General features: G+C 40.7%; 1 protein-coding gene across 4 annotated transcripts in view; it reads right to left on the reverse strand.

Moving 5' to 3' along the window:
• Window positions 1-12511, reverse strand: part of CRHR2 (corticotropin releasing hormone receptor 2) — a 108742-nt gene that overhangs the window by 14773 nt on the left and 81458 nt on the right. For all 4 annotated transcript variants that reach the window (XM_015852925.3, XM_085539073.1, XM_015852926.2 and 1 more), the window contains one exon: window positions 10335-10407. In XM_015852925.3, the coding sequence (XP_015708411.2) occupies window positions 10335-10407 (73 nt within the window). The remainder of the gene's footprint in view (window positions 1-10334; window positions 10408-12511) is intronic.

Raw genomic sequence — 12511 nt, forward strand, 5'->3', positions numbered from 1 at the left:
CAAATATAAGCTAGTCACACCAGACTCCCATTAGATTCAATGGAGTCTATTCATTGCACTCTACAAGAGACATTTAAAACAGAGCAGATGAATCTCACTTGCAAATACATGGTGGTTTTTTTGTTGCTGTTGTTTTGCACTGTCTTTAAATGTGAAACTGTGGATTTATCATTTCCCTTTTTAATCTGCTGAGCCAGGTAATGATTATTTCCATTATAATAACACTGCTGAGAATTGAGATTTGCTCTAATTGCTGTTTTAGCATATGCTGGTGAGTTTCTTATACAAGCTTCCTCCCATTGTAAACAGGAAAGGGGAAAAAACAAATCTGAAAAGAAGATTTTGAATTATAGACTGTGATCTGCAGAGGAATTTGGCACCTAGAAGCAAGTTGGGTGTTGCTTCCAGCACAAAGTAGGGAAGCCTGCAACATCCTGATTTGTCTCAGATCTATTGGTGATGTATTCGGTCAGAACTGCAGAACAGTTATCTCTGGATTGCTGAGGTCACAACCTAAGCTTGTGAGAGATGTTTATCAACATATTTATCTTTCATTTCCAGAGTCTGAAGGCTCCTGGCATTCTGTAGCCTGTGAATGGAACAATTCTGACTGACTTCCAACTGTTTATGAATGTTGGATCAGAGATGCTAATATAAAGGTGCTGTCAAAATATGCTCTTTATTTTCCCCAATGAAATGCGATATATTTCCATGATTACAATATCTTGGCATCCATCAAAGCATTCCCTGTGGTTACTGTGGTATTATTTATAACAAATGGTGCAGTAAGCACTCAATGGGAGACTGTCAGTGTTGGGAATCTTGTACATTAAATGCTTATTACGTGAGATAGCAAAATGCTGCTCTAAGACCAAAATGTTGCTTTAAGACCACAATATTGCTCTAGGAGTTATGTGACATTTTAAGAAGTGATTTTCTTAGCAGAGCAGGGCCATAGGGAGTCCAAGAAATAAATAAAACAGCACAGTTTTCATACGTGTTCTTACTAGAATTGTATTTGTTGTATTTCAGAATGTCGTAGAATCATCACCAAATCATAAAACAGACTGGGTTGAAAAGGACCACAATGATCACCCAGTTCCAACCCCCTGTTATGCACAGGGTTGCCAACCAGCAGACCAGGCTGCCCAGAGCCACATCCAGCCTGGCCTTGTATGCCTGCAGGGATGGGGCATCCACAGCCTCCTTGGGCACTTGAAGTCAACTGTTTCTTACTTCAGTCAACAGAGACAGCTGCCTCAAATCACTGGTTTGGTGTGAATCTTAAGCTCTTCACATTCATGACTGCATCATCCTTCAGTATCAGAAATCTTTGGACTCTGCTGAGGGGAAGGAGATGGGGGTCTCCTTCACCCACAGAAAGAAAATCTTTACCTCTGGAATTAAACTACCAAGTACTGCAGTTCTTCATCAGCTCACAGTCAGGTCTACATCACTTCTATCAAGAAGGCAGAATAGGCATTGATCAAAAACTTATCACTTTTGCAGACATAATGGAAGGTGCTGAATGGAATCATAGACTCCTATGTGATGGTAGATTTCAAATATGAGGATTAATCACATGGGATTGACACGATGAACTGGATTGGAGAAAGCATTTCAAGTTTCAAGAGTTCTACTTTCATGTGACAGCAGGGAACAGAAAGTCGAATTGCCATAGGCTGCATCAGAAAGATTAGGATTTCTGATCTGCTTTGAAATTAAATTGTGTTGTGTTATTCGTCAGTCCAGAAGGAGAACTGTGAGCTGAAAATTTGAGAGTTATTTCACCAGGGATACTCTTATTCTATATAAATCAATTTTTCATTCCCTCACTCTTTTCCCTAAGCTTCCCCATTCAAAGGCTGTTGAAAGAAACCAGTGCTGACATACAGAAAAGATGTATTAATACTTCTCACCTAGACTTTCACGTGTGCTTGCCCTGATCCCTGGTGACAGCTGGCTTGCTCATCTGGTTGGCAGCATTAATACTGACTCCCAATGGAGGCCACAATGATGGTACTGTCCAAGGTACTCACGCATAGGTAAGGTCTACAGGTGGCACTAGCACATGTGGCAGCAACACCAATGCAGATACATCAGTGCTCACTGTAAAAGGCTGCCCAGGTGTCAGAGGGAGATCTGCTAGGGCCTTTTTAACATTTACTGGCAGAGAGGAACAGTGAGGCCTGAACAGGTTTTGGGAAAAAGTAGTGAGCATAGATGTATATGAAAGCTTCTAAGATGTTCAGTGGTGCCAACACCAAGGCTATGTAGGCAATGCCTACATTTGCATTTCATTGGGAGGTCTTTAAGAGCTGGAACAGGACTACATCAAAGTTCAGCAAGCAGAAAATTGCAGGACAAACATGCAAGTGGGTAATATTGATTTATTTTTTTTTTCTTTTCAGGTTTTTCCTACCAGAAGCACACTTGACTGTGTTCCATTTTACTGATAGCTATTAAAAGACCATTACAGAAAGACACGTGGCTCATTTGCACCTATTAGTAGCACTCAGAAGTCTAATCTGAAGATAGATTTTCAACACATAATCAGATGGATTTTATAATCCATTTGTCCATGGTGGATCTCATATCACAGCTCACAGGGATGCATTTAACTCATAGTTTGAGTTCATCCTGGAGAGAAGACAATCTAGGAATCCAACAGGGAACAGACTGCAGCACTTAGCATGAAGTGGTAGTCTTTGAAAGAAGAACCACACATTTCTAGCGACTACCTGAATGAGTCTGATTTAGAAGCATGGAACATCAGGTCTCTGGAACATCAGGTCTCTGGTGTTTATTCCGTATGTATGTACATATATATACAGTAGCATCTCAAAGGAAAAAAGAGCTTACCACTGCAAAGTAAGTTTTCCTAGAGAAAAGCCTCTGTCCTGCACCCAGAGAAGTACACAGTTATCTGTTAAGGACTTTTTTTGTTGTTATTATTGCAGTTCTGTGTCAACACATTAATTTCTCTCAGAGCTGGGCAGCTCTAACAAAACCACACACATTAATTCTGTTAATGGAGACTGATGAATGGATATCTAAGAGAAGCAGTGATGACAGCCAGCGCATCCTTTTTATTTATCTTTAATCTGATTTGATATTTTTATTCAGTTCTGTTTATATAACACATTTTCTGCTTCACAATGGAAAAGAGAATTAAGGATTTTTCCCTTGATATGCACTGGCAGATAAAATCAGTCCAAAGGCAAGATCCGGAATATAGCATAAAAGAACTTCTTTCTCATTCTCTCACTGTTATTTGTGGTGTGCTAAGAATATCCTTATTGCTGGAATAAGACCATCTCCAGTTACAGCTGGGAAAGAAGTAGCTTTCATTACTTGCCAGGATTTTGGAGGTTTCTTGTTTCCTTTCCCAAACTGGGATGAAAATTCCGAGTTCAAGAATAGTTTTATAAGTCAGTGATCCAGAAAGCACTTGGACCACCTGTTTTGGCAGAGATCAATTTTAATCTGAATTTTTAAACCTGGAAGACCTTCTGAACCAAAAATAAACTTTACAGTGAAAGGTTGTGGTTATGAAAAATGTACAAAAAACCAGATCCCATTTGAGTGTAAATTCAGCTCCCTCAGAGAGATGAAATAGCCAAAATATTCCAAGAAGCATGAAAGAGTACCAAGGCTTCTTTGCAGTTTTCATTAAAATCAAGAACTTAAATGCTTTTCCTCTCTTTTGAGAGTTTAATGGGCAGCTAGCATTTATTTTCCTCATTTCTGTTGGGCTTCTTGTTTTATGCTTCGCAGAAAGCTTGTATTTCTATGCTTCCCAGAATGCTTGCTCCTCCTCCTCACTCCCAGGAAATGTAAATATTAATCTACTTAGCCTTTGCATTTTTATGCAATGTCGTAAAATTCCCCCCAGGATTAAGTAACCCAAATTAGCATCAAAGCAGACATCTTAGCTGGAGCTCAAATGAATAGTCTGCCAGTTAATGCCACTTTTTAATTGTCCTATTGTACTGTTGTGACATGATTCTCATAGAGGCCTCTTACTACTGGATTTCCCCTACTGGAGGTCATGGGCACTATAATGTCTCCTTCTGCCATGCAGAGAAATGATGGAAAATGCATTCTGATCAGGAATAATGAGATGTGATTAAGAGGAGAGAGACATAATACAGTGGATGGTTAGGAACAGGGAGTCAATGGATGAGTCTCTCTAGGACAGCAGTGAAAGACCAATGCTTTGGGCCAGCACAGCAGGACTACCTACATCCTGAAGGTTGTATAGGATAGAATGGAGTTTTGGTGAGGAAAAGAAGGTGGTAGATGAATGGTTAATTCCCTACCTAATGTCTGTGTTATACATGAGCACACAGACGCCTGTCTTTGTCCATGCTTTGATCTAAACATCAAATCCAACTCCAGATGCGGTCGGGATGACAAATTAGCATATTATCTCCATCTTAATGGTACACAGCCATGAGAGCATGCTTACAAACCAGTGAAAATGATGATAAATGTGATGATAAACTCAGATATGTCTCAAGTTTGCAAGGCACGAACTACAATCACCTTAGCTGTGGAAGAACTAGAAATCCGTGTAGAGAAGTAAATTAAAAGAAAATCAATAGGTAGAACTAATCAGCAACCCAGGGGCTGAGAAACATCATACAGTAGTCAGTAAGAGGAAGGGAAAATGAAAGACAGATGAGAAACAATAAAAATAGAAGAAAAATCCTCTGTCTCAGAGCATGGTGTTGAATTGCAAGAACAGAAGTGAGAAAAGTCGATGGAAACTAATAAAATATTCAGAGAAGCAATTACATTGGTAATAAAGACGTTTGTGAAGAACTAGGAGATGCTCTTCAGAGAAAGAAAACATGAAATGCATATAAATGCATACATAGGCACAGTGCTTCTGCAATTAAAGTGAGAGACTAAGACAAAGGATGGGGAAAATATTGAGTGACATCAAACAACTGTAATAACCTGTTGTGTTGAAACATCCTTTGCACTGGTGGGAAATATCCTCTCAAATAATTTGTTTTAATTGTTACCATTCCTTTATTTCTATTGGAAGATGGGTCATGTACGTCATGAAATTAACATACTGGTAGTCAGGTTCTGGAAGGAACTCAGCATTTCTCCAAAGGATCCTGTAGAAATCTGGCTAAGTTTGGATGGAATAGCACCACATAAAAAATACAAGAAAGAAAATGCAGGGATGTATACAATCTGTTTTCTCAATGGAGAGAGGCCAGCGGTGGATTTATGCAGGCTTGACAGGACATTAAGCTACTCAGGATAGCAAAAATAAAAGCTGACTGCAAAGAGTTGTGAAGGGACTCACAGTAGTAAGTGAACCGTGACACATGAAACCACATGACATAAAGTTAAATGCAATGGGGAAGTAAAGCAATCTTCAGTTTACATGAAGAATTATGAGCTCTGGGTATTTTAATTAAAGAAAGAAATGAGCTAATTCCCTGAAAATTTCCTCTCCGTTCCCTGTAGCACTCAAGAAAAGAAACAAAACTTGTTTGGAATAATTAGAAAGAAAGAAAGAAAACGATAAAACAGAAGAAGATGCTGCTACAAAAATCCATTGGCATGGTTGAGTACTGTGGCAAACTTTGATCAAACACCCCAAAATCACAGCATGGCTGGGGTTGGAGGGGACCCTGAACTGACTTCTCGTCATCAGACCAAGCTGCCCACAGCCCATCCAGCACCTTCAACTCTCTGGGCACCAATGCCAGTGCCTCACCATAGGAACACATGTCTTCCTAATGCCCAATCTAAATCTGCATTCTGTTACTTTGAAACCTTTCCCTCTTGTCCTATCCCTACAGCTGCTATAAGATATCTGCAGAGCCTTCATTTCTCCAGGTTGAACAGCCCCAGCTTTCTCAGCACCAAATGCTACATCATTTCTAATGAGCACATCACACAGGCCACATGTCAGCTGTTTCATGGTCAAGATCATTCTAAGGGTGAGACCATTTTCTTAAGGGCATTTCGCTCTTCTACAGCATCCAGGGATCTCAAAGTATTTCATGAAGGAAGAGAAGTGTCGTTAAGTTTGCTTTATGGCTGGAGAATCTGAGACCCAGAGCAGCAGCATCACTTCTTCAATAGAAAATAGCTGTTAAAGTTGAATCTGAAACATGTGAAAAAAAATCCTAAATATTTGAAATGCCTGCTTGGAAAGCTGAAAATGCAACAGTCTGAGAAGCATCGAAGCGTGGTTCACATCTGGGGTCAGCTCACAACAGCAGTTAATGAGAAAAAACACAGCTCAGTTAACCATCCCTGGAGCCTGTTTGCTGAGGTTCTTCTTCCCGTCTTGCTGTGTTTTCATGGTTCACCAGCTCTTCGACAGGGATTACATTTAAAATTGAATGTAAGTAATGCATTTTTCTTAATAAATTCATACTGAAATTCAATTCCCTGGCATATATTTCCAGCCCATTGCCCCTTCTTTACTTTCAGACAGGGATGTATGATTAAAACTTGGTTATGCCATTCTGAGGAAAGACACCATAGTAATAACATTAAAAAATAACTATTAAAAAACCCCACTATATTGAACAGAAAATAACCAACAATGTCATTTTCTAGTTTTATCAGAAATTGAATCTCAGAGCATTCGGTGCACTGAATGGCTCAGTCTCTCCCAGGATGTGTTGAAGCCAATGCAGGCTCAGGAATTAAACACCGGAGAATGACTAAGTACATTTTCTCCTTCACAATCTTTGTCACAGGTTCCTAGGATCACAATTCATACCCAGCTTCTTTTGTCTCTGGAACTGTTTGAATGCAGGTCAATGTTCAAGCTTCTTCTAAAGAAATCAATCAAACAAATGCCTTGTGCATTGTTCAGAGTCCTCATACGCTGGGACATAGTGGAGTAATAAGGTATAACGATGAATTTCAGGACAGGCATCATGATCAAAAAGGCTTTATTCTCAGCCAACCTAAATTTTTCCCGGTAACGATCAGATCTGTTCCTTGGTGTCACGCTTGCTTGGAACGCAGCAGTCCAGTGCATAGAGACAAATGAGAGATCAAAACCGGTGGAAATAATGTTTGACAGATGAAATCCCATCTTTTAAAGAGGCTCAGGATCTTTAAAAGTACTTTCCATCCCTCTGGAACTGAGAATATTTAGCAACAAGAGCATTCCAGTCATACTGTATTGAAGGATGTGGTTTGGTGGGAAATATTGGCAGTAGGTGAACGGTTGGACTGGATGATCTTGGAGGTCTTTTCCAACCTTGGTGATCCTATGATTCTACATTGCCATGGGCTGGTATAACGTCTCCTCTTGAAGAATACGATTCTGGTTTTGTCTAACAAGTGACCAGAACTCAGCTGAGTTGTACACTGGGCATTTGGTTCTCAACTAACAGAAAAATACAATTATTTTTATTAGCAAAAGCTTCCTTCTCTGTGGGTGAAACCAATTTTAATGGCCACAGGCTGAGTGCTTGTATATTGACAGACAATCTAATGGAATTTTAAGACTGGGCCCTCATTTGGAAATACAACATTGATTTCTTCTAGTAGCATTTATATCTTCTTATCTTCCCAGCTGTGCACTAGGATGGTTCTCTCACAGAATCAATCCTGGATGTCCTTCGGTAAAATGCGAAGCTCAGCCTACCCAATACTTTTAGTTCTTCATTAGTTCAAATCCAACTTGTAGCTGTAACTGAATGAGGACAGGGGAAGAGCTGTGTTGTTTTTAAAAGCTTTGTGCCCTCCATTTCTAATGGCCACTTCTCAGTTACAGAAAGAGGAAAGAGGGCAGCTGGATGCAGTACTTTGCTCCCATCTGTGATAAGGCAGAGGAAGAGGTAACATGTTTGACTGTGTTACCATGGTACACAGCAGACACTAAATTTCAGTGCTTTCATTTTAGCACTTCTCACAGCATCCTTGATAGGGTCAGTAATTCTAATAACAGTAAGAGGGCTGCATCCAAAGCAGTATGGCCAGCAGGGTGAGGAAGGGGATCATGCCCCTCTGCTCTGTGCTGTGAGATCTCACCTGGAGCATTGCATCCAGATGTAGAATGCCCAGTAGAGAAGAGATGTGGACCTGCTGTAATGCATCCAGAGGAGGGCCACAAAAATGATCCCAGGGATGGAACACCTCCCTACAGGGACAGGCTGAGAGAGCTGAGGCTGTGCACCATGGAGAAGAGAAAGCTCCATGGAGAGCTGAGAGCTGCATGTTGGTATTGAAAGGGGGGATGTGAGAAGTGGCCAGACTCTTTAGCAGGGTCTATTGTGACAGGACAAGGGAAAATTGTTTCAAACTAAAAGAGGGGTGGTTTAGATTGCACATCAGGAATCTTATTAAGCTTAATAAGGGTAATGAAGCACTGGCACAAGTTGCCCAGAGAGGTTGTGGATGCCTCATCCCCGCAGACACTCAAGGTCAGGCTGGATGGGGCTCTGAGCACCTGATGGAGCTGTGGGTGTCCCTGTTCATTGCAGAGGAATTGGACTAGATGACCTTTAGAAGACCCTTCCAGCTCAAAAGATTCTGTGATTCTAAGTGATGCTTGACTCATTACGTACAGTTTAACTTGCATAACAATCCAACGTGAGCCTGTCAGCTTGCTTCAACACATTGCAAAGCCACGCATCCTTAATTACAAACATAAGACTCAACAGTTATTTAAAGAAGAGCCAAAAACCACAACACATTTTGGTAATCAGGGCTGTACTGTAACATGAGTTTTTAGGTTCACCTTTCAGCATACATTTGCAGAGAGCTCCTTCCCTCACTCTGCAATACCTTCTGATGGGAAGAAGCATGAGGAAAACAAAGAAAGGGCTTTACCTTATGTGACATGTCTACATTTTATCAGCTTCTCCCTACCCCACTGTACAATTTCTGTTGCTGGCTTATTGGTGCTTTAATTAGAACTCAAGTGCAAGCCAGTGTGGAATGGTTTAATAGGTCAGGTTCATCAGTTGGTTGGTTACTAGCTTGCTAGCTATGGGGTATGCTCAGGACTTGGTTTGGTTATTGGTTTGGTTTAAAGGGTTTTAAGGGCTGCTCTAAATTACAGGCAGAGAAAAAGGCCTGCTCAGATAGAGCCTCCAACTGTTCTTCCATTTGTCATCCCTCTCTGGTGACATTATGGGGAAGAAAAAGTTATTCTTATGATTCTGACCTACCTGTGGTATCCAACCAGCAGTACATGCAAGGATTTTACAGACCTTATGGATTTCTAGAGAGACACAAAATATCTATGGTAGATCCACAGTTCAGGCATAAAACCAGACCTTTTATCTCTTTCCAGCTACATGCAATGTGATCTATTTTCCTCATCCTAACCATTAATTCAGCAATTAACTTTCCTACATCCAGGTTAGGAAACATTTAGATTAGTAGTTGACTTCCTAGGCAACAGAGAAGTTGTTTTCATACAGAATCACATGAAAAGCACAGACCTGACAAGGTGAGAGCTCAAGGCTTAACTTCGAAAAAGGTTCTTAGCCTTGAAAAAGCTCTGAGACATTTATACCCACTCCATGGAGGCTGGAGCAGCATAAAGGACATTTACAGCCCTTCTTGGTGCCCTAAGGGAAAGGGAATCCATTGAGCCTGGGAACTCCGCCAGGACAGCTGCCTTCTTCCCAGCTGGATCTTAATGAAGAGTGGTAGAAGAAGATTGGCTTTTGTTCAGTATTGTCCTTTCTAATAAGGTTGATCTCACCCATCCACACAGAGTATATTCTGAGAAAGCATCACTGTGTTTATGTTGAAGGTCCAAAATGGTTTATCAATAAGCTCCCAACCTTCTCTGCCTGCTGTTGGTTGGCACAAGGAACAGAGTGCTGGCTACCCAGATAAACAGCCTGTTAACTGTGTGCAGCTCTGAGAAGGAAAGTTAAAGTGTGAAGGCCTTCATACACTGCAATAATGGGGACAGAGGAGATGCAGATGACTACACAAGGAAATGCAATTCCTTACCACAATTACTAATGTTTTTTTAATCAATATGCAGGATGGAAGTGATCTAGCTCTCAAGAGCCTCAAGTGGAGAAGCAGACATTATCACATGCTTACTGTTTTTGATTGTGCTTCCTTTGTATATCCTTCCACAAAGGAAGGCAAACAGCTTTACAAAGAAAGGAGAGAAGAAGCCCTAAGGTCAAGGAAACAACCAAAAACAGACCACAGCAATTTTTGACCTGCAGTGTTAGCTAGCAAGGTGAAGGTGCTTTGCCTTGTTTGTGTCTTATTGCATTTGAAAGTACAAGTGGAACATCACGGGTGCTTATGAAATATCCCTCAATGGAAGATGGCAGTGTCCTTCCACCCACATAAATCCTTACCAGAAGAACAAGAATCACTGGCCCTTGATATATGTAGTCGATATATTTCCCTGGTTCTTTTCCAAACCAGCATCTGCAAGAAACAAAACAAATGAGAAAACTGTTTACAAAAGGAATGAAGGCAGGTTGTAATATCAAGGACACTGTGGAGAGATGTTATCCTCGAACTTCTTTAATTATGTATATAGCTATCAATGATGGAGTTCTCCTCTACAAAGCCTTCTTTTGTTTTGGACACAGGTCTGAGCTCCACTTTCGCAGCCCCTCAGAAAATTAACACTTCAGCTATGTTTTTGATCATTGCCTATATAACTGTTTCCAAGAAAAGTGATAACCAGCTATCAGGCGGACACAAAAGATGTAACCTTCTGTGTCTGAAAGGGGTGAAAGAGAGATTAATTTTAAGGAACAAATCTGTTATTTGTTGCAGCGCTCAGGCACCCTTCAAGGAAGGGCTATTGTATCAAATGTGTCTCAATTTGCCAGGAAATAATGTCTAAATAAGGTACTGGGTGAATTGGCTTTGAACCAAGCTGGTGTACACCAAATTCAGCACTTAGTACAAAGAAATTAAAGCTAGCAAATAAATGATCCAACATTACTAAAAGGGAACGAACTTAGGTTAAATCAAACCAGAAGTAAACCACAGAAACAAAGTTCGGGCATAGAATCAATGATTTACACCATTGTGTTGTCCTTGGTGTAGTTTTGTTGCAGTCCAGACAACAGCCAACTCCCAGACAACCCATGGGAAACAAATCTAGAGCTGGTATGATCTAGAAATAATAGAAATATGATCTTCCCAGTAGTCTGCAGACTACTCAGTCCATTCTGTTTGAACTGTGGTCCCACTAGTGATTCCAGGCTCATCTAATTTAGCACTACAGACACAGCCACACAGTCTACATAATGCTCCCACCAAGCAGAGACAACTTTGCTGCCACGATGTCATCAACGCCCCAAGGCTTAAGTCATTGCAGCTCCAGATCTTGTCCCTTAGGAAGTTGGTTTTGGAGTTCAAGCGGACGAGGGCTTTTTCTCTTAGTGAATGCTACGCAAATCTACACAGCAAAAATGATGTCTTCTCTGCATGAGTCTTGTCACTAAATAAAAGGCTACTGGGGCTGGGGACATGAAAACAAGGGCAACCACTGAGCCAAGAGGACCACTGGCACAGATGCAGATCTGTTTTTACAAACATGAATGACTGCATTACTTGCAAAATTCTCCTATCAATGTGAACCCAAAGAAACGTTGAGACATGCAATAGGCTTCCAGGAAGACAATTCAGTCCCACCAAACTGTTTGCTTTTCTGTAATATTTTAAGGTTTAAATGAATGACGGGCTTTGAATATTTTGTAAGTATAAAACACATCTGTTATTCCCTGGTTCACTGGCTACAAATTAGTTGTAAATTGATAATTTTGCAACTGATCTCCCAAAATCTGGCAGTAAGAGTGAGACTTGGAATACGGAACTTTCTGCAGCCAATTCCTCTTCCAAGAAGAATCCCCAAGGCAGCTTTAATAGAATGAAACTTGGATTAGAGAAATGGAAAGAAATGAAATAAAATTGAAGTCTAAGATATGCCAAGGCATGAAATGCAACTCTCCAGGACTTGGATTTGAGAGATGTTTTTGAAGGGCATTTTGAGGCGGCTCTTACAGATTGACTGAAAACTGTAGAACCAGAAGCTGATAAGGAGTTTCTAGGAAGCTGGCTGTTCTAGCAGAAGAATTCAGATGGGACCAATAAGAGACTGAGACATGCAGCAGCGCTCTGTGGGCCTAGGAGAAATCCAAAGAAAATCTGGAAGGGTGCTGGTAGAGCACAGATGAGGTTACAGAGCAAAGGCTGCTCACTGCTCTCTGGAATTCAAATATTGCTTAACTTCATGCTGAAGAGCAAAATACTAATCATGTGCTGTCTGAAGCTCAGTACCAGACCAAGGTTGTATGGATTGAAATAACATGCATATAAACACACCTTCACAAAATTTGAGGGAATCGGGTTGTTGCCAAAGTAGGCTTCTACAATACAGGCAAGCTTGACTATCCAGATTCCTTTTGAAGTCAGTAGAGAAAAAAAAGATACAGAAAGCTTTTCTAGGAAGGTGCTCATCCCGTTATGCTATAATTAAGTTAGTTTGCAATATAAACATTTCTAATCTGCCCAT

This window comes from Coturnix japonica, chromosome 2 (assembly GCF_054131305.1).
Source record: "Coturnix japonica strain WE chromosome 2, WE-NBRP24, whole genome shotgun sequence".
NCBI lineage: Eukaryota > Metazoa > Chordata > Aves > Galliformes > Phasianidae > Coturnix > Coturnix japonica.